The sequence below is a fragment of the Anser anser genome (genome assembly GCF_964211835.1).
Source record: "Anser anser genome assembly, contig: HAP1_SCAFFOLD_162, whole genome shotgun sequence".
In the NCBI taxonomy this organism is placed as follows: domain Eukaryota; kingdom Metazoa; phylum Chordata; class Aves; order Anseriformes; family Anatidae; genus Anser; species Anser anser.
In genome coordinates this window covers 137,577-160,411 of record NW_028153825.1, presented here as the reverse complement: position 1 = coordinate 160,411, position 22,835 = coordinate 137,577, and the positions used below count along the sequence as shown (strand labels likewise).

Here is a 22,835-nt window from a genome sequence, read left to right as displayed (position 1 = left end):
TCCCTGGAGCACCCAAAATCCTCCCTGGAGAAACACAGCTTTACCCTGGATCAAACTAGCCTCTCCCTTGGGCACACAACCACATCTCCTAGGGTACACAAGCATCCCCAAATAGCACTCAAGCATTTCTCTGGAGCCACCAAGAAACAGCCAGGATCACCAATCCATCTTCCTGAGACATCCAAAAAAATCTCTGCATCACCCAGCTGTCTTCTTGGAGAAACCAAGCATCTCCCTGCACACCCAGGGAGTATCTGGACACAGCAGCTAAGAAGCCTGGGGAGCACCCAGATTCTTCTTGCCATAGCCAAGAACTTCCATCGAGCAAGAAAGCAGCTCCTGAGTCCCGCGGGCACCTTCTCAGGCACCCAGGCATCATCTCTGCACTGGGATGAGCACACAAGCATCTCCTCCCCACATTGGTTCCTGGACCATTCAGGCTCGCACTGCACTTCAGCCCCTGCTCCATCGCGCACTCACCTCCCTGTCCTGCCCTGCTCTGCCCTCTGCTGCCTGCTGCCAGGGGCTTCCATCCCGACTGGGGCCTGCCTGCAACCAGGGGCCTTTTATCCTGACTGGGCTGCCATGTCACGGCCCCACTGTGACGCCTGGATGACACAGCCACCGCTGCCCATTGTGACACCTGGGTGACACAGCCACCGCTGCCCTCCTGCCTACTGGGACACCACTCAGTATCTATTTCCTCGGACTCACAGGTTTGTCAGTGACAGTTAAATTTAAGATAATTTATCAGATTCACCCCCAGAAAAAAAATATTTCTGGCAACTTCCGTAAACCTCAACAAGATAACAAATGCCAAATCATTCTTGAAGTTTTAGTCTGAAGTGTTGGTGTTTATATTTCTTTGTGTTTTTCTTGTCAGTGTTTAGCATGCTTTTCCTTTCTTGTTCAAGTTTGAAGTTACACACATATGCTTTCCTCTTTCTCTAGCTTGGAAAGTTCTCTTCTAAAAAGATCTTCTATTTCTAGCTGCTTTCTCTACTCTTCTGTTAAGAATCCTCATGGTTCATGTCTTGTCCTTGTCTCTATGTTTGCTTGGTCAGCTCTGTGTCTCAGCACTTGTGCTTATTACCATAGAATTGTCAAATCCTTTAGGCTGGAAAAGAGCTCTGAGGTCATCAAGTCCAAGCGCTAACCCAGCCCTGCCAAGTCTACCACTAAACCACGTCCCCAAGCACCACATCTACACGTCTTTTGCAGAGCTGCAGGGACGGTGATTCAACTCCTTCCCTGGGCAGCCTCTTCCAAGGACTCACAATCCTTTCAGGGAAGAATTTTTTCCTCATATCCACCCCATGCCTTCCTGGGTGAAACTTGAGGCCAATTCCTCTTCTCCTGTTGCTTGCTGCTTGGGAGAAAGGCCAACCCCCACGCTGCTACAACCTCTAAGAGGGAGTTGTGGAGAACAATAAGGTCTTGTGGAGTAATTGCTTAAAGTGACTAGGAAAATTAAACTAACATTCACATTTTAAAGAAACTGTAGAGAATTGAGGAGGCTTTCAGGGTATGCTATAGCAGCATTACCTGAGTGTTCCCTAGGCTTCCACCCTTACATGTTACCGCACTGGGGGAACCTGGTGTGCTGACTGTAAGGAACAGCACGGAGCATGGATTAGCATGGATTATAACCGCTCTTGCAAGTGACCTTCTTTTAAGCACAACAGTTTAAATGATCAGGTTACAGAGAAAACCCTTTCACTGAAAAATAGATTCAATAAGGACTTGTGGCTTACCAGTTTCGTTTCAAAACCCAAGTTGTTGGGTTTGATGGAAAAATGGTTGGTTTGGATGGTAAAAAGGTCGTCCGTTTTGATGGTAGGTTTAGTCTGAGTATTGAAGGCTTCCATCAGTAAGCTCTGCATCTGAAAGACAAAGGGAAGAAATGTCATTCCCTGTTGTGATACTCAACATGGAACTGTCTGGCTCAGTGGTTTTCTTTCTAAAGAGAGAAGTCACAACCCTGCACATGGCTTGATCTGCTCTCTGACTACAGGGCTGAACTGACTGTTGAAGGCAGCTTCCAAAGCCCTCCCATTAAACTGACTGCATTTCAGTTCCATGCTAAAATTGGTCAACTGTACAGAATATTAGGACAAAGCTACCTGCTTTGATAGCAAATGGTAGACCTTAGGTAAGTTACATTCATTTGAAGGTTTGACTGGACGGCATCCTTGTTTTACTAGTGATCTTGTGGTCAAGCTGACCAAATCCTAGCCACAGAACAGAAGCGTTCAGAAACTGGCTAGAGAGAGCACTTATTAGAGAGAGCAGGAATTTAACTGCTTTAACGCTGCTCTTTCTCTCACGTATCTGGGATTTCCTTAAATCACAAATTATCACTAGCTATCCTTGTTAATTTATTCAAAGTAACATGAGTCCAGGTGAAAAGGCACACTCTAACAAGTCCTCAGTTGTTCCTAGTCTGCTCCTAGCTTACTTGAGAGGTTCAATACAGTTAAAAATAAATAAATAAATAAATAACCTGCTGAAGTAGCCTTTTTTCAGATTAGATTCCACCATTCAGAAAATCCTGCTTAAGAGACGTTTTTTCTTTTCTTTGAAAGACTGACCTTCCCCCACATGAAACTAATTAGTATCTTCAGGCTTGATGAAATACATGAATTTCTCAATTTACCAAAATTGCTTTGCACAGCCCTCCTATCCTGCTTATGTTTCAAGCAGCGTATCTAAGTGGGGTACTGTTGGGGTGCATCTCTTTCACTCATGTAGCCCAGTGATCCCAATGCCCTGGACTTGTGTAATGTGTGCAAGACATTTACTTTCTCCCTATACTTTTGACTGGTTTAGAAAAAGCGAGTTTGCCATCTGCTGGCCAGAGAATTCACCGAAGCCCAAAGAGCATTAGAGCAGACGCATTTTCTTCTGTGCTGTTCCTGATTTATCAGCTAGAAGAGACACTTACAGTTTAGTACAATCAGGATTCTTTTGACATTAGTAGCATAAAAAGTCTATTTTTGCAACACTAGTATTTGAAAGACCTCTGTTCAGTCCCTAATTTTGTTCTTGATAATGGGACAGATTGTATTAATGTTTGCAAGAATGTGTGAACAACCAGCCTCCCCTCCATGTCGTATTTTAAGATTAAAACTTGTGGTCGTCCCTGTCTCAAAATACAGACATGCTTTGCAACAATCGCACTCCCTCTTTAGCTTGAAGGAACTTGTCAGTGCCAGAATCTACTGACTATGGCAATTTACTTCATCATCCAAACCGGGCAGAATTTTTGAAAACCTCTTGCAAGATTTCACTTCTCCAAACATTATGTAGAAGACATTCAGCTGTAAAGCAAGAAGATGAAGTCCTTTGTTTCCTATGCCAGAATGACATTTTCAACACTGAACAGGATTGTCACCGTTAACTGGTTGTTAAGTTGTGGCTAGGTATAAAATGTAGAAAATGTTTAAAAATAAAACTTGCCTATGGATAGTGAACTGTCTTCTTTGGGGATTACTTCAGTTACCTGTAAGAGGAAAACAGATGATTTGGGGGGGTTGTTTGTTTTTAAGAACGGGTGCAGTCTTGCCAGTAATTTAGCTGGTATTTTTCAAAGTGACCTCTTAGAAACTTTACAGCTCTGTTGAATCAACATGTCTCTAACCCTACAATTAAATAATGCTAAAAGATGCAGCAATTTATCTTCCTGCAAGTGCTTATTAAGATATCTGAGTAACTGCGACCGTGGCTTCATCACAGATATATATATATATATTTAATACTACACACTTCTGCTCAGAAAGAAAATCACGGAAAATGTAAAATTTCATTTGAGATGTTGAATTTGTTGCAGTGTGAGATCTTCTTCATCACATGATTCTATTCTTAATTAAACCATATTATCTACTGAGAGACCAAGATTACGACAAGAACAGCACAGAGTTCAGCATGAAGCCAATCAGGAGCTCAAATTTGTACTTATTTTTTTGTAAGGAGATGTACCAAGCTGGCTTTTTTATTGTTTCATCAGCACATTTCTAAGCCTATACGAGCAGGGAAAAAAAAAAAAAAAAAAAACAACAAGTAGAACAATTGCAGGGCTCCTCAGTTTACAGCATGAGGTCGCTTTTTCCAGGTGAAAAGCGGAGCCATAAGTGGCAGTACACTAAAGCCCTGGCACGTTGAGATCCAAGAGGAGAGCTGTTTGGCCCTCCTTTTCACTCCTGGGAACCACATACCTCAAAACCCACAGACTATGGGATATATCTCAGAGAAATCTTGGGAAAGGAGAGCATGAAGAGCATGTTTGTAAATTTATTTCTCCCTGGGCTTCTTCTGCTTCTCCAAGAAATACTTGTTTGAATATAACTTTGGCAGCAGTACTTATGCTGTTTTGCACCCACCACATTTAAAACTCCTACAAAAAACTGAAAAGTTAGACTGAAAAGCATCTCTTTCCGTTCTACTTTGTAAAGCCGCATGTTTTCCTCATGCAAAACAACAGGGGAATGGAAGCTAGAAAAGGAAATGCTGAATGTAAAACAAAACAGACCAAACCTCAGCCCTCCAGGACAAAAGCCGATAACTAAGTCCTTTCTAACATGCTGATTAGGTTTCAAGAGGATACCGCTTTAAATAAGCGTAATTGTGTGTCCATAGGCAGAAGCTGAATAATGACAGGATGAATATCTATACTTAATTTTTTGTTACTGTCTTCCTGTAGCACACAGGGACTTGTTACGTTTAGGGAAAATGCTAACCTAATGGAGGGTTTAAACCATAAGCTAGTTTGTTATACCAAAATGACTGAGAGAACAAAGCATAAAGTGTTTTCAGATTTCTAGTACACCTTGATTGCTATCCATTAAACTTAAGACAGGTTAAACAAAGCACAGGAAATAAGAGAACTCCTAGTCCCACAACTGGCAAATTGTGCGCACACTTTCCGTTCCTGAGAAAATAATACACAAACCTGAAAAATGCATTTAACTGAGAAATGAAGACATCCCCGTCCTATTGGAAGACTAAGGTGACAGCTCTTGGGCTCAGTGATTTTCAGATAAGCTCCAGTCTTCAACTTGCAGACACCAGTGACAGCTCCTTTTTTCGGATTGAAAGGGAAAATGTTTCAACAACACATTGAAAACATACTTAAGGGACAAGAAACAAAATCAAGACTGCAGTGAGAAGGAAAACAGAAAAACAATACTGGGAAAAAAAAAAAAAGAGAAAAGAGAAAAGACCTTGGTCTTTGTATCGACCAACGAGATAAGCCTTACACATTTTTAAGTTTATTTTTGACGATTGATTGATGCGTTACCAGATATTAAGTACTATTCAAGAGCAAATATTAACACTAGTAAGAATAAATCCGATCCACCAGCCCTTATTCAAAATACATCAATTTCTAATTTGGAGATAACGTCTCTCTGACAAGGAAGTAGAAAAGCTGTAAATACCGATATAGTTTCCTCTCCCGATGTTCCATATACATACCGACGCTGTTCCTACACCTACACTCTGAGCATAAATTTATGTTGACATGAGTATCGGGTGTTATTTCTGTTTGCCTTGAGAGACTCTCCTCCTGTCCACTGAAAAGTAAACTCAAGATTCCAGATCAGTTAAAACAGTTGCTAGCCCCCCATTCAGAGTTCTGCAGCAGCAGTGTTCAGATTTTTCAGCAGTCTCTTTACAAAATGACCACTTATAAGTGTACAAAAACACTTATCACCTAGCTTCTCAGTAGGTACACGTTTGGCCTCTCTTAAGCAGAGAGTCAATCACAGCTTAAGATTTTATACAAGATCCCATTTTCAAGTTTGGGATTATTTCAGAAAATCTTTTTGCCTAGAAACAGTACTACTAGTAACACTTTAACTGGTTTGCCAGCACAACCTTTTACCCTGTTAGAAATGATGTTGACTTCTACCTTCATGTAGCATACATAGTGTCCTGTGCGACAGTTGATTCCATGATGCACCAGCACCGCATATAAGGCATAGAGGAGTGGTTCTCCACTTGATTGAGACATGTAGGCTCGGAGGTCCAAATATTCAGGATATTTTACCTCCTAAAGAGAGACCAAGAAGATAGAAAAATTATATCAGAGTACTTCGCAGACTAGCCAGAGAAAAACACTTCCAAAAAACAGAGACTGGAATTATATGAATATATCTCTTGATTCACTAAAAATAAGTCTTCCCATAAGCAACGTTTAATACTAGAAGTTGCAGACAACTGTTTCCTGATGAATTAGCCTTCTCAGAGGAAAGTTTATGCTTCTTGTCAAGCAGGAACTTTACTGATATTAAGAGAAAAATGAAAAAAAGAGAAAATGAAAATAAAAGCAGACCATTTCTCTATATTCTTAAGGTATATTCTTAATATAGCTTGTTGATCTTTCCACCTGTGAAATCTGCAAATCTTTTCAGTGATATTGTGAGAACGTTGGAAGAACGGTGTACGGTAAATCTCTTGGATGCAGGAACCATCTTTTTACACCTTAAAAACAAGCAGAGACAAGTGTTTGAAAGCATCTTCTTTTTCGCCCCCAAAACAAACTCCTTTTAATGTCTCACGCATGCTTATGCTATTTGAATGATATTTACTTGCATCATATGTTTGTTTTTTTCTTTTCATAAACCCATGCACTGCATGTCACGTTTGTTAATACAGAGAAGAAGGTAAGTTTTACCAACAACTCAGAGCACAGCGGGAACAGGAATCTCTCATGAAAGCGTATTACCAGGGAGTTATAAAATATAAACAAAAAATATTAAAAATGAGTTATATATAAGACTAATAACAGTTATCAGCAATGGAAAAAGTACTGTACATGTGCAAGGCCTTTCCTTTTAAGCTCACAAAAAGACAGAAAATTCTGGCTTTAAGTGTGACTGAACCGATCACACCTCAAAGAGCACATTAAGGAAAGACCATGCAATTCAGATGTGAGGTGCTATTACAGTTCTTTCTCTTCCTCAGACATCACTTATGAGAATCCTGAATACGCTGCATGTTGCTTTCTAGGATCCGCAGGCCAAGACGAACCTGGGATTAAATTGCTTTAATAACCTATTGGACGCTCTTGATTCGACACCCTAATTTCCTTAGTATCCGACAACAAGAAGTGGATACTGCATTTTTCATTTAGAGGGGTCAGGCATGAATCCTACAGAACTGAGCCGGGCACTCTGTGCTTTTCTGAGGGGATGTTTGACTAACAGCTTGTTTTGCCAAACCATCTTATGCAAATGTTCAATTGTTTCTCACATACGTAGAAACATCTTACATATTGATCAGCACAGAGAGCGCCTGAACTCAATAGGCTTTCCCTGTGCACGGGTTAGGCTTAAGGGAGCTCATTTCAGGCATTAGTCCACATCGACAGGTTTCACAGTTCAAGAGCTGTGCAAGACGCTGTTTAGTGAGCCAGCACAGGCTGCTAACATTCATTACCATGGAGCCAGCTCACATTCCCTGACACTCAATCTAACTTTGTTTCACAGTGAACGCTGGGACCTGCAGGAACCTGCTGCTGCCTTCCACTCCAAATCATTCTCCATAGCTCCTTGCTTCAGCTCACCACTACTACGAAATGAAGCAACAACAACAACAACAACAAAGCTGCGTCTCCTTATTTCTAAATGAAGTTAAAGGATAACTTACGCTCTAAGTCATGTAATATATAAAACTAATATCTAGTATTAAGACATAATTAGTAATGATCTTACTCGCTACATTTATAGCAATTCTCTCCATCCAGCTCTTCAGGTTTCACAAATAGTTCTAGAGCTCTGGTAACAGATGAAACCGCCTAGAGGAGCGAGAAAGAAGAGCGTAAAGTCACTGTAAATTCAAAATTCCAGAGACGCACTAGGAGTTTATAAGAGAACCTGACTAATACATACTTAAGCGATCTACTATGAGCACTGTCAAGAAGGAGGCAGAAAGAGCATGCTCAGCGTTTACCTCACCTGGAAGTCATTCTACTTTGAAACAAATCATTTTCCAGTAACGCAGACAGCATCTATAGTGTGCTTTGTCATCAATACCGGCAACAAATCCAGCAGTCTAACAATTAGATGTATATTGAGGTAGAACAACAAAGAAGTGTGACAGTATTATACTTTGTGCAGCAATAAAATTCTTTCCCCTTAAACCCAATGCAGACGTGGAGACTATTTACAGGGGTTCCACAGAAGGACAAAGTCCAATCCACTTTCTAACCACCACCAAGCTCTTATATTTTAACATTGTACGTGGTTTGGTTTTTTAAGTTAAACAAGTTTAATTTAGAAAGTTATACATGTACTTAAACATCATGAATTATATTTACAAAACCTCCTACCTTTACATCCAAAGTGATATCAAGAAATGCCTCATACGTATCCGAAACTGCTTTGCAATTCAAGCACTTCACTGGAAGCAAAATATAAATGCTTAACAACACGTGAAGGAGACTAACTGTCCACATTCAAGTTGTCGATAGATACTACTTCAGACAAACTACAGACTGCTTTACTACCGACAAAAGACACAGATCAGTTCTAAGGACAGGAATATTTTTAAAAGTACCTCTTGATCTTAGAAATCCTCCAAATATTTGATGAATGGTGGTGGTAGCTTGAGAAGATCTGTCCAATCTGGAAATAAATTATAATCAGACCTCAGAAGATTTAAGGCACACAGTTAACTCTTCAAAGAGTTTTATGAAAACCAAGGATGACCTAGACTTTCAGTTTTGATAGTAAATAAAGGCCTAAAAGGTGCTAGAGAACGTATAAAAGTGAATTTGTTTATGCTTACTTGGTGCTTCCATTCAAGCACACTTCCTGCATAGCATCAACAGTATAGCGCAAGAACTCGTGTGCGTCTTCTTGACTGCCAAAACGGAAATGTTGTCCTATTCCTAAATAAGAAGATGATAGTATTTACCTCATTTAAAAATGAAGTAATTCTCCTGTTTCTAAAATCTCTCTTCTTTATAGTGTTAAAACCATTTATACACATCAAATAATTATTTGAAGATTACAAGATGCTGAAAAAGAAACACATCTGAAGCCACTTACGACTGAGATTATTGATAACACGCGTAGGCTCGATGGCATCAACAGTGCAACGCAGGGCCTGGTTAATGTGAGTCTCCATCGTGCACATCATGCAAAAATCTTGTTCACGACCTGAAGAGTGAAAGAAGAAAGCATCCCAGTCTAGCGAAACAGACATAACTACAAACAAACATATAAGTAACATTTAAACTATAGATACAATATCCACTCTCCTTGTCCCAACAGCCTCCTAACATTTCATTTCACACAACTTTATAGAATAAAAATATCCATTAAGCCTGTATTCAAGTGCATTTTGTGATGAGAAATCTAAAAGACTACTGCAAAGTCACGTTTGTAAAGGCTGACAGGAATGTGAACTCCACAGGTTGCAAAATGTATGAGGAAAGAATATTTGACGTTGATGATACAGCATTAAGAGAATGTGGGTTATTTTCAGCACAGTGCTGTCAGGTGAGCTTCATGATACAGAGCTACGAGTCCTTTGGGAGAAAGGAAAAATTACAGTAATGTATGTAATAGTACTTCTGCCCTCCTTTTTTCAACAGGATTCTTAACTGAAACGATTTCTATATACAGGAAGAAAACAGTTAAATTTCTAGGTATCGATACAAAGATACCAGCCTAAAAAGCATACAGGTTTAGTACAACATTTACTTTATAGTACAACATTTTATTTAGGACAAAATCAGTCTAGATTTTAATTCAGTCCCACAAAAAAATCTAGTCGTGTTCATAACAGCTCATATTGCTTTCTAGGTTTTTTTTTTTTTTTTTTTTTTTAATTGGTTCAACAACAAACAGACCCTTTATTGTAGTGCATTATGGAACCTCGGCTGTGCAGACTAAAGACCTATGATGCCAACATCCTAAATTTTATTGCCTTTCTAGCAGCAGGAAGCCCAAATAGCCCAAATGCCAAATGTTCATTAAATGCATTACTGTCCAATGCACTTCATTATTCCCATGAAGCAAGAAAAGATCCTTTTAAAAAAACAAACAAACAAACAAACAAACAAAACACATGGTGCATTAAACGCACTCCATATGCTATTCCGAGCCTGCTGCTAATACAATGCTCAAAGCCAGCTTCTACAGGTAAAATCAGGCAAGTAAGTTTGTCTCACAGAATCACTGCTGTTCTTTCACCTTCACAGCTATCCAATAGATTTAAAATACTGTTAGAAAGTACTCACATGACTGGCTGTGCTCAAGAGAAAGCATGTAATTGGCAAGTGGGGGGGTGTAGGTCAAACACTGTAGAGTAGCATTAAGAAAACACGTGTTGCCAAGATTGTACAGGCCAACTCCAACACTTTGTGTTTCTTGCCAATCCATACGTATCTTCTCAGGTGGAAAAAGAATCCTTTGTGGCGGAGCAATTCCATCATTAACAACTGCAAGAAAGTTATATTTAAAAAGAGATTTTGTTTGTTTGTTTCTAAGAAAGGTATTAAGTATATATAGGTATAGTGAATATATAAAGTATATATAGGCATAGTAAAAATACTATTCTGCAGGAGCACCTAGAGGAACTAGCTACAATCCAAAACAGAAAAACTTATTGCAGACACCTTTAATACCGCCATATTCAAATTGGCTGGTCAACACAACGTTTTGGGAAAAAAAAGTTTAGTCAACCATTTTAATTTTTTCCTTATTATATGCTTTTTTCCTTATTATAACTTCAACCACAAACTTAGACTTGAAATTATATGGTAATAAATGCAAGGACAATGTAAAAACAAATAACTAGGAATGACGGTACCCCTACAAATATCAGATCTTTTCCTGAGCAATCTTAGCATTCAAAAACCTGTGAATAATGGAACCTGTGAATAGCAACAATCAAACACTTTTCTTTGCAAAACAGAAAAGATATGGATGAATCTGTGCATTACAAAATGCTCCCCATATTTCTCTGTCGACTGTAAATATATCAAAATTAATTTCTGTAACGTCAGTCACTTCAGTTGCCTTAGGAGAATCGCTTTGGAAGTCTTTATTCACAGTAGTCCCGTTCTCTATCAGTGCAACAAGTAAGAACTGCACTTTCTACTTTTGTTTTGAAGAAAACAGAGGCAGGATAAAGCGCACACTTACTTAGATCTCTTTGGGCAAAAGGCTTAGATTTTTCAGAGGATCTACAATAAATAGCACCTCCACATCCTTGGGCCACAGAGACTTGGCTTGAATCTTCTGCAGGTGGTATCCGGCCCCAGTTTGCGGTGCGTGACATCGGTTTTTTAGTACTCGGTTTCTTGGATTTGCCAGACCGCCTTGAAGATGGCTTTTTAGACTTTGAAGATTTGGGCTTGTTAACTATGGTCATTGTTCTCATCTGCGGCAGAGACAAATGTTCTGGCTGACGTAAGAATACCAAGAAGCATTCCAAGAAGAAAAGAGTAGTACAAGTCCTGTCACTTAATCTCAAAGAAACGGCCTTTAAGAACTAAATTGCTGGTATGAATGATTTAAAAGGAATCCCCAAAACTAAACACACAAAGGAAAAATTTCCATCAAAACTCTATCAGTATTACTTTTAGCTTCTGCAGAACTAGTGGCTGATGCCATTTCTTTCACTTTCGTAGGATTTTAATCCATTACAACTCTGGAGTCTTTTTAATATAAAAATGCAAATGACATTCTCTGAGGGGAATCAGTTATTTATTGCATTTTTGGAGCTTTGCAATTATCTATTAATTATTACCTATTATCTAATAGATAATGGTTGCGATTTATATATAATTGTTGCTCACGCTAGTAATGGAGCACTATTACTTTACTGCCTGCGCTTTTCTGCTTCGTGTGCACAAAGGTACCTGCATTTCGCTGCTACTTTACTTCTGTCTTTCCAGGGCTCACCCTCTACCTCACTGTCTACTGCACCAGTCATGATGGCTTTGTTGTGATTCTATAATGAGCCTAGCTTTTGAATACACTTTTTCTGGGCGTCACTTTGTGATAGCAAGTTAATTTGTGAGGGCTTATCACCTATGACCTGCTTCTCAGTAGGTACACGTTTGGCCTCTCTTAAGCAGAGAGTCAATCACAGCTTAAGATTTTGTCCAAGATGCCATTCACGAAACTGAGTTTAACCTTGACAGAACTGAGTTTAACCTTTAAACCTGAAGCTCCGTTAAAGAATAAAGCAGCACCCAAGCCAGGAAATAGAAGTTAATCGTCACTTTACCCTGAAACGCACGTAAAGCCAGTGAGCTATTCTGTGCTGGCAGGATTGCTGCCGGGATGGCCGACGAGGCGGCGGGCACAGGGGGCCACAGGTCCTGCTCCCCGGGGCCACAGGTCCTGTCACAGGGGGCTGCCGGGGGTCTCCAGGCGCCGGGAACAGCGGCAACAGCGGGGACAGAGGGGACAGCAGCGACAGCAGCCGCCACCTCAGCCGAGGCCGTCTCCACAACTGCCACAACGGCCTCGGAACGCCGCCCAACTCGGAGCTCCAGCGTGACGCCTTTTCAACCTGGCCGCGGTGCTCACGGCTAAAAGCAGAGCGTTTCCTCCGGCGTGTCTTTACTGTCGGTGCCGGACCGGCCCTCACCCCGAGCTCTCCCTGCCGGGAGGGCTTTGCGGTTGGGGTTTCCCTCCCGCCGCCGCCGCGGGCAGGCCCCGCGCGCAAGCTGTCCGCGCTGGGGAGCGGCATGTCGCCCGCGGCGAGAGCCAGAGGGCGCAACACGAAAAAACCCCGACACGAAAAAGCCCCGACGTGCGGGCGAGGCGGCGGGGAGACGGCTCTGAGGGAGCGGCCGCTTCGCCCCGCCGTCCTCCTCCCCTCCCGGGCCGCCCCGCCGAGACCCGTGCGCCTCAGGTGCTGCCCTGAGAGGGCGCTCGGGCACTGGGACAGCTGCCCAGGGCAATGGTCATGGCACCGAGCCTGACGGGGGTCCAGAAGTGTTTGAACAATGCTCTCAGACATAGGCTCTGCTTTTGGGGTGGTCCTGTGTGGAGCTAGGAGTTGGACTCGCTCATTATTGTGAGCCCTTTCCACCTTGGGATGTTCTCTGATTCTAGGTCAGCAATCCATTATCTGATGAGAGGTGTGGAGTCATTCGAAGGGAAGAGAGACCAAAACACTTCTGGTTTCCAGAAGCGGGTATTTGGTAACCAAACCGATGATTCCTTTTCTTCTAGAGCAAGTAGCAGCAGGGATCCGCTTTACAATAGGCTGGCAACAAGGAAACAAAGAATTGCAAACAAGACGTAGGACTTGAGCAGCAGCTTGTATACATGCATCAACTTATAAATGAGCACACAGCTGAGCGATAATGCAAAAATTGGACAAACTAAGTGAAGACGTTAACTGTAAATTTTATAGGTACACACTTTACTATGACGTAAGAACTGGGCAAGACCTTTCAGGGAAAAGAGTTGTTGGCATGTAATTTGAAGTAAGCTTCAAATCCCAGAGGATGATTTTGTTGGAACTTTATTCAGCTGAAAACGTGGAAGCCTTGTTTCTGCTTGTGTTAGTTACAGCTCCAGTTTACTTTGGTTGGGAGGGAAGGCATTCCAGGCTAACGTGCTGTACCTGTTCCTTCAGCTCATTGTCCATAAACGGAGGAGCAAATGAAATTCTTTGAATCTCCATTAAACGCAGCACTACAAAGTGGAGTAGAGGGCGATCTAGCACTTAATTTTTCTGTAAGCAGAAAACCCAACAGAATCTCCACAACAGTTTTCAAATCTTGTCCTGCAGTAAATGACCAGCTGAGTGAAGCTTGCATTTAGAGTATGTGCTCCTACATTAGATGGAAATAGCTTTTCCTCTTCAGAAGTGCAACTGAGTGGTGAACTGGCAGCTACGTAGGGAACTAGTTGTGCCAAAGGGTTTGTGTTGAACGCACAGAAAAATATGCAGGTCCCAACAGTAAAGGATTGTCTGTAGGCATCACACTGAGTACAGATGTTATCCGCAGGTTCGTGCCCAGTGCACCGCGCCAATTATTCACCCAGAGTTGGAATGCACACCAAGGTCTTTTAATTACATAATTAATTACAGAACTCTGCAGAGTCAGGTACTTGGCTATCTTTCGCAAAGCAAGCACACCTCTGACTCGAATCACCGTCATTCATACACAGGAAATTTGTGAAAACTCTCTCTTTGGCTCCTTTTGATTGGTTATTACAGCTCACCTAACTTATCTCTACTGAGCTTGCGCATTACAGAGGAACACCGGGGGGGAGGGGGTACAGGAGGAGGGGGACACACACCGAATCCCACATTAGCAAGGATTAGCATTTTGACAGGTGTGATTTCTAATGTGTTAACCCTTAATGACCCTTAATGAGCAAAAGGTTACTATAGGTCAGTCTGGAGCTGGTTTTCTCCTTCTTGTTTTTTCCCTTTTATCCCTTCTCTTCCTTGCTTCTCCTTGTGGAGTAATTGCCTTAAATGACTAGGCATTATAAGCACCCCTCCATCCCAAAAGCTACCCGCCTCCAAGGTGCAACCACCCCTCACTGAGCACATCCTCTGAATTTCTCGGAGCCTGTACCTTTAAACGCAAGCGAGGTAATTTCTACCAATCACAACCAAGATACGCATGACTGGAGTCACTCAAGCTCCACCTAAAAGATAGAAAATAATATCAATTGGCTTAAGAGAAAGGGAATGTTGGGGGAGATACTGTCACGAAGGATACCTTCTGACATCAGTCGACAGGCTGAGCCTCTCATCCCCCCCCCCCCCCCCGCCCACTGGGATGCTGCGAGGTAAGATCTGAACGCTTGGTTATACCAGGCGTCTCCACGGAAACTTAGAAATCTCTAGCGTCTTTATGCTTTTTAACGTCTTAATACCTAGGCCGTGTACCTGTGCATTTCATGCATGCTAGCTTGCTTTTGCAGACAGTGAATTTATCACTGGCAATCCAAAGGACCTGTGTATCTGTTGCCGTAATAAACTGCACTTAATTGCATTGTTCCTGGCCGTGACAGTTCTCCTTGAACGCGACTAGAGCGAGGGCGTGCTGCGTTGGTGGTGGATCCGTGGCCGTGATAGTTCAGTACCCTGAAGCCGACCGCACCCGTAACGGTCAATCGGCTACACCCCTTAATGCGACACTACTAAAGGAAGAAGATGACAGGGCTTGCACGCATCGCATTAGGCTTTGCATGTGAAAACACCCCCAAATAATTTCACATGCATTTAACGTTTTTAAAGGGAAAAAACCAGGAAGGTGTAGTCCTTCTGTAAGCTACAGCTCTTGATAGTTAAGGCATCAGCATTCATTCCTTTGCTTGACAACAAACTATGAACATACAGAAGAGTTAAATATTTTCATTGCATTCTTAAAGGTGATTTTTCAGACTTGTGCTTCAGTTGTTGGAGTTGAAGAAATCGGTAGACGCCCTTACTTTTACGTTAAGACCAAAATCTTTATCTAAGATTGTGTCATCTAACACAACTATACTCCCACCCCCACATGCTTTTTGGAACTTCTGAAAGATCTTTCTGCAGTCCCACTCTGATGGTCTTTCAGTAACATACAAACTGCCGTGGCAGATTCTGTTACGGTGCTTTTCTATTGACAGTGTGCATAACACTCAAGGTAAAGCCCCTCATTTTGCAGTGGGGACATAAAGTGTTTCTTTGGACGCTGCTGCTTCTGTTAGTACTCATTTTTTCAGAAACTTGTTGAACCTGAGCTGTGCCTACCGCACCAACGAATGCTTTCATGACACAGTATTTTGTCAAAGCAGTTTTGCTTCTTGGAGCTACAGAAGCAGCTCTGGCTACATGATAGGGAACTGTGCTGCACTGGCAAAAACAGACTTACTTACAGACTTAACACCACTTGCTAACTTGATCTATTTCAAATCTCATTTTAACTTTAAAGAGCAATCAGTTTTGCGGTTCCTGTCTTACTAAGTTGCCTTGTTTTGCATGGAAGGTCAGCCTGTGAATGTTTTGCTTTATTGCATGCTTCAAAAAAAGGCTGAGAGGAAGAGACTGGAGGAACCTTTTCTATTCTATAGACTTTCCCCCACGAATGTGGAATTGCAGGCTACTTGGATGAATGTTCGAATGTAAGGGAGCAAGCCTCAGCCAAAGGAGGTAGAATCCTTGCTTAAGAGGAAGTATCAGTGTGGGGACATCTTTGCTTAATGGGAGCCATTTAAACTCTTCATAGAAACTCAATAAGCTCTACATCTTATATTTGGAAAGCAGTATGGTTACGCAGCTGCTAACCTAATGACTTGAGTCTTCTGCTCTGCAACTTCAAATTTTGTTTTCAAGCAGTGCATACATCAGTTTAGGCTTTGGACAAGGAGATTTGTAATGCAAATAGTGATAAACCAGAATCAGTGCTACTGACGAGCGTAATGGTGAAATGCAGCAAATCAAGTGTTCCTGGAGAACTGTGAGATTACAAAACCAATAAGCCATGAAGCACTTTTTTTTTTTTTTTTTAATCAATTCTTATATGCTGAAATAACACCTTCAAGAAAATCTGTTTATCCAGCCAGGCGACGGTGTCTACCTGTAAGCACAAAGGAAATGCCTTGAGAGTTCGTTTGCTGTATTTGAAGTTCTTATACCCTGCAGAAATAATTATTTAGAGTAACATGTAACTGAGGAGATCGTAGCAGGAAGTATATTATTTCTAGCATTAAATTGCTGCCCCGTTGCCAGTGCAATCTAGGGAGAGAACTGTATATAATAGTTAAACTCCCCTGGACTGACTTACATTATAAAATATTCTGACAAAGTAAGCTCTAAATCACTTGACATTTTGAAGAGTTTTAAACGGGTACAAAACCGAAGCTTTATAAACCAAGCAGCATTTATAATGCTTCATATATAAAAACAATGCCTATTTTTAAGATTTGTTACATATCTATGTAGATACGCTTGCTGGAAAAGCCAGGTCTGTTGTAGACCAAATGCTGCAGATTAAGACTTGTGGCTTACCAGTTTCATTTCTGTATTTTCTTGGAAAAAGTTTTGAGTTAGAGTTTAAATATAAAATGTAAATACTGTACAGATATATATTGAAATAAGTATTTCTTGGTGTACACAGGTGATATGCATGACAAATACTCTGTATCGATCATTGTTAAAAACGTAATGTTCTGTGTAAATCCACTGCGTATTAATCTTTTCATTTATCATCAAGAGCTGTTACTTAAGCCTGGACATTCTCAAAAACAAAGTGTGAAACTATATACCATTGTGTAGCTCCTCCTTTATCAAGAGTGCATGCAAGATAATTGCTCCTTTTTTCCCTTTCCAGAGGATGATTCGATTTTATAGCATGGATTATAACCGCTCTTGCAAGTGACCTTCTTTTAAGCACAACAGTTTAAATGATCAGGTTACAGAGAAAACCCTTTCACTGCAAAATAGATTCAATAAAGACTTGTGGCTTACCAGTTTCATTTCAAAACCCAAGTTGTTGGGTTTGATGGAAAAATGGTTGGTTTGGACGGTAAAAAGGTCGTCGGTTTTGATGGTAGGTTTAGTCTGAGTATTGAAGGCTTCCATCAGTAAGCTCTGCATCTGAAAGACAAAGGGAAGAAATGTCATTCCCTGTTGTGATACTCAACATGGAACTGTCTGGCTCAGTGGTTTTCTTTCTAAAGAGAGAAGTCACAACCCTGCACATGGCTTGATCTGCTCTCTGACTACAGGGCTGAACTGACTGTTGAAGGCAGCTTCCAAAGCCCTCCCATTAAACTGACTGCATTTCAGTTCCGTGCTAAAATTGGTCAACTGTACAGAATATTAGGACAAAGCTACCTGCTTTGATAGCAAACGGTAGACCTTAGGTAAGTTACATTCATTTGAAGGTTTGACTGGACGGCATCCTTGTTTTACTAGTGATCTTGTGGTCAAGCGGACCAAATCCTAGCTACAGAACAGAAGCGTTCAGAAACTGGCTAGAGAGAGCACTTAGGAATGCAGGAATTTAACTGCTTTAACGCTGCTCTTTCTCTCACGTATCTGGATTTTCCTTAAATCACAAATTATCACCAGCTATCCTTGTTAATTTATTCAAAGTAACATGAGTCCAGGTGAAAAGGCACACTCTAACAAGTCCTCAGTTGTTCCTAGTCTGCTCCTAGCTTACTTGAGAGGTTCAATACAGTTAAAAATAAATAAATAAATAAATAACCTGCTGAAGTAGCCTGAAGTAGTGGAAAACTCGGAAAATGTCCCAAGCCCTACACACCCTCCAGTTGTAATCAATGCTGCAGATGATGATGAAGATGATGATGTTGAGCATGGTTTGGTTCTTGGAAGGAATTTGTGCTGTAAATGATTGTGTAAGTCTTTGGTTCTTGGAAGGAATTTGTGCTGTAAATCAATGTATAAATCACAGATGACCTGAGGTCTGACTAGCGATAGGGCAGGCAGTCTGGTCAGGTCACTGGTGGCTTTGTCTGGCAGTCAGTGGACAGAACCTGAAATGTTGGAGGAAAGCTTAGAACCACTCTTGGCTTTAGTTGGTCTGTTGTGTAAAGCTCTATGTGAAACTAGGAAGGAAATTCCTTTTTTTTTGTCTGAAGAGTAATATGTTGTGTAGTAGTTAAAGCTGCAGAGAGAATCTAGAGTCCTAGATGTTTTGTCCTAGGGTAGTCTACTTACGAGTTCATCAGGTCAGTGTAGCTGTATTAAAAAAAAAAAAAAAAAAAAAAGCTTTTTTATAGGAACCATGGACTGAAGTGTCATTGCATGAGCTACATAATCACGAACAATCTGGCCTATGCATAACTGAATAGATTTTTCCCCTTCAGACCAGCTTTCTGCGGAAGGAGAAGAAACTAAAACTCCCGTCCAGCAACCAGCTGAGGAAGGCCAAAATGGATTACGGATGATTTCCACTCGGAAAGCCAGTGCTACTACTGCTAAACAAGGTATTCCAGCACCTGTAGTAGGATAAATCGGAAGGAGAACTTGACAATTAACTCAAAAGCAATGTGACGTAAAAACACAACAGAATGTAGGGGTGCTGAATGGACTCGGTTATTTCCATGATCTCATTTCTCCCTGATACCATCATGTGCCCATTGGGTCAGAAAGTTGAACTCCTTTTCTTTCCTTTTGGAGAACAAAACAGGGTCACAGCATGGAGTTTAAATGGCTGCACGTGCAGCCTGGCAACCACTGTTGAAAGCCATATCTAACGATAGAGGGATCTAATATCACGTAAATGGATTAAAATTAAAACTACAGTTTTTACCCTGAAGGGTGAAAGGAGGGGCAAAATGCCATTGATTCTATGGTTGTTTCACTTGTGAGGAGTGTTGACAGGGTTTATTCTAAATACTTCTGAAAGTTCCTGAGCACTAAGAAGCCTGAGGATCTGTGGTCCTCAGTGAGTGCCTCTAAGCCTTAGTCTCATTAACTGTTTTCTGTTTTCAGAGGACGGTCTGAATTTTGGAATAAAAACACTTGAAGAAATCAAATTGCAGAAAATGAAGGAAAAAACTAAGAGACACGGTGGTGAGTTAATATTCCCTACTTTCTTACCCTCTTCACCTTCATCCTGTGTGATGATTTTTCTTTCAAAAAAAAATTCTTCCAGTAATACCGGGTAGCTGGCTATGCTTTGGTGAATCCAACTATTTGCCAAAGAAGTGAAATTTGATTGGCTTCAGAATGGCAGGTGATGGTGGCTGGGAGCTGCTTGAGGGATAGACTTCCATGTTTAGCTGGGGGCATCGAGCAACCTGATTCTCAGCCAGCTGGTATTCTAGATGGGAATTCCAAGGGCAACCAGAGGCAAATTAGTCACCTCTCTTATTTGCATGCTCTGGTCACTGTATGTTTGACAGTAATGAATAATTACAGTTTTTTGTTCTTCGTGATAGTTTTTTCTGTTTGGTAAACTTCCTTATGTTTTGCTTGCTCTGAGCAGAAGGTCCTTCAAGATCTTCTCTTCCTCCCGTCGATTCTATGATTTTTCCTGCTCCGGAAAAGGAAAATGTCCGGACAGTGGTGAGAACTGTGACACTGTCTACAGAGGAAGGTAATAATTCATGCTTTTGTTTTGATTTCATTACTCCTAAACTGGAAGGTTAAGCAAGAAGGAAGGCAATTCACCCCTGTTAGCCTCCTGGTGCTGCCGCCTTCTGTTCAAAACATGCTTTTATGCTGAAAGTCCCTGGTTGTACTGGAAAGCTTTGGTGCTCAGGTTAAGTGCAGTAGCAGGAGAAAGAAAAAAATGTGTCAGTATGCAAATAGGGGGATAACTGAAAAACAGGAGAGTAACGAGAAGAAAGAGCTCTAGAGGACAGTGCTATGTAAGAAGCAATTTCTGAAGCTTTAAAGAGGCTGACAGTGGCACGTGTGGACAGTAGTGCGATAGGAGTCTGTGTATAAATTATATTGTTTAGAGTTGTGCAAATTCCTTTGAAAGGGAAAGAAGTGAAGAAGTACTTTTACTCATAGACATTCACCTTAGAAAGGAATATTTCTCAGCATTTGTACCTAATAATATTCTGCTTGCTTATGCAGCTCTGTTCTGCACAAAGTATAGCTGTCAAGCAGACTCAGATTCATTCTCGACTACATTCAGCTGGAATTTGAGGCAAACACTGAGACTATGGATACTTTTTCTAAGTTAATTATAGTTGTAATATGAGTTTGTGTGGTTTAGCTGTCAAAACAGTGTCTTGCTGGGTTTTTTTGGACATGGGCTAACAGTATACTATTTCTATTGGCTACTGGTCTCTATGAAATAGAAAAATTTTACTTTTGTTTTAGGGGAGGAACCTGTGGTTCGACTAGATCTTGCTGAGAAACAAGGAAAACGGAAAGCCTCCGTGGGTAAGAACTTTTTATGAGCTGTTATTTAGGTGCCGCCTTCTCTATATGACTGCATCGAAGAGTATTTTTGACGTGTGAGAGGAAAATGCGTTGCAGTGGAGATCTGTGTTGACTGCAGAAATGGCAAAAAAAACATTTAGCAGCTGAAAGGCAATTTTATGAAAATATGCTTGAAAAATAGAAGCTTGTGGTTGACTGTTCTCAAATCTTCCTGCAAAGAAATGTTCTTAAAATATTCCTTGTTTTCTCTGTCTGAAGCTGATGTAAGCGCCCTTCCGGTGAAGCGCAGCCTTGCTGAAAGGCTGGGGAAGAAGGTGGAGGTTCCGGGAAATGCTGACAAAGCACCAAAGAGAGGTACAGCTACTAAACAGGCATCTGGATGTGATTCACGGGTTTTGTATTTAGGCTCTCTGTTTGTCCTTTTCCTGCGATGTTTCTTTTTGCATGTTGGCTGAGGTCTTAATCACCGGGATTCAAAGTTACCTTTCCTGCCTTGTTTTCGAATGTGAACACAAAGTTGACGTTTATGCAGCCTCCCTAATTTGGTCTTTTTCTGTTTTGCAGTTCAAGTTCCCAAGTCTGTGAAGGAGAGACTAGGATTACCTTCTCAACGGACTAGTACTGCGAAAGGTAACAACTGGCTATTAAATATACTTTCTCCTTCTTCCTTTCCGTGAACTTAGACCGTTTTCATACAGCCCTAAAAAGGAATTCAAATGAAAACAAAGAACTGGTTCCTCTTGCTCGAGTGCTGAAGCTCTTCTGACAGCCACTATCAGAAATCTGCCTCTAGGTGTGTGTTTATTTTCCGCTTGTGCCTTGTCAAGGTTTTAAGCTGCTTCTGTGAACCATCATATACAATTAGAATAGAGCCACTGCCGGGAGCAGGAATTTGAAATGCAGTCTGAAAAAGTAATCAAGTAAACTAGCATTTCTGTGTAGCAACTCTCTCTGGATAGGGCTGGTCTTCAAAATACAACAAGTGGCTCAGAGGAGGAGGAGAATGTTAGGCTATTGTCCTAAGATGCGTTATTGGGAACGCTCAGGCTTAGTTTTCCTTAGTACTGTGACAAATTTTGGAGACTTAAACTATTGTTGGACTCTCTTTAAATGCTGGTGCTTCTCATTTCTTGATGATGACAGGGAAGGCTGCTAAGCCAAAGGGAGAGATCCATGTGAAAACACTGGAGGAAATCCATCGTGAGAGAGCTCTTCGAGAAAGTCAAGCCAAAGCCCAGGCTGAATGGCATGGTAAAACCAAAGATCCCCGCGCAGGGGCAAAAATTGAGGGTGAGCCCAAGAAGCAGAGTGTGCTCACTCTTTCCGGGCCCAGCAAAGTGCAGTCGAAGGAGCCGGCAGGTAAAGCCAAGCCAGAAGGAGAAGTGCGTGTTAAAACCCTGGAAGAAATAAAGCGCGAGAAAGCTCTGCGGATGCAGCAGAGTGGAGGAAATGTGCCAGCTCCCCCAGCACAACCTGGACCTGCCCCAGCCGGGCAGAAATCATTATGGAACACAAAGCTATCAGGTAATAAGATGCTTTAATACCTGCCCCGGTGAGGTGCTTCCCATATTGAGCAAGTTCCATTTGCTCAGGATCTGCTTTGCTTTTTCCTTCAATGCGGAGGATAAAAGAGTTTAAGGCTACAAAGTTCAAAGGCAAAGAAGGGCCAGAACGTGCAACCATGTCTGTTTTCGTTAATTACGTGATGGTATTCTGTATTTCCCACTAGAAAATTAACACATTGAGGGGCTTTTTAGTCTAATTTTGGTATTCTGTTTTTTTCTGCCATCTGTTTATGGTATGAAGTCCTCCCTGTGTTGAGTTCAAGTTCACCTTCCTCTTTGGCATGTGTTGCTTAGCTTGACACGTGTATGTGTTTGTAAAGCATGCATCAGCATCTTAATGTGGGGGGCCAGTTTCTGTCAAAAATGACAGAGGATCAAAGGCCTCGTTGTTAACATTATATCAACTTTGTAAAATGAGATTGTGTG

The 22,835-nt window shown here is 41.4% G+C and overlaps 1 protein-coding gene across 3 annotated transcripts; it reads right to left on the bottom strand.

Moving 5' to 3' along the window:
* Positions 1–3,459: 3,459 nt before the first annotated feature.
* On the bottom strand, positions 3,460–12,997 carry LOC310891403 (ubiquitin carboxyl-terminal hydrolase 42-like). Of its 3 annotated transcripts, none has more exons than XR_014577555.1 (10): positions 12,244–12,997; positions 11,154–11,391; positions 10,247–10,447; positions 9,051–9,161; positions 8,788–8,890; positions 8,557–8,624; positions 8,330–8,400; positions 7,713–7,795; positions 4,949–6,480; positions 3,460–3,502 (listed from the first exon to the last, which is right to left on the bottom strand). XR_014577555.1 is itself a non-coding variant. In XM_083853670.1 (9 exons), the coding sequence occupies exons 1-9, from the start codon at positions 12,982–12,984 to the stop codon at positions 6,360–6,362; spliced, it is 1,737 nt and encodes a 578-aa protein (XP_083709796.1). In that variant the 5' UTR covers positions 12,985–12,997; the 3' UTR covers positions 4,497–6,359. The 3 variants fall into 3 exon arrangements, 1 of the variants encoding a protein (XP_083709796.1); XR_014577556.1 differs by lacking the exon at positions 3,460–3,502 and having other exon boundaries at positions 4,497–5,076; positions 5,909–6,480; XM_083853670.1 differs by lacking the exon at positions 3,460–3,502 and having other exon boundaries at positions 4,497–6,480.
* Between the last annotated feature and the right edge of the window lie 9,838 nt (positions 12,998–22,835).

Bases quoted from the DNA above. Each gene is read 5' to 3' on its own strand.
- LOC310891403 (XM_083853670.1), bottom strand. From the start codon at position 12,984: ATGTCTGAGAGCATTGTTCAAACACTTCTGGACCCCCGTCAGGCTCGG. The intron at 9,162-10,246 runs GTGAGTACTTTC...TTCACTCTTCAG, and splicing joins TCTTGAGCACAGCCAGTCAT to GTCGTGAACAAGATTTTTGC. The intron at 7,796-8,329 runs GTAGGAGGTTTT...TCGCTCCTCTAG, and splicing joins ATATCACTTTGGATGTAAAG to GCGGTTTCATCTGTTACCAG.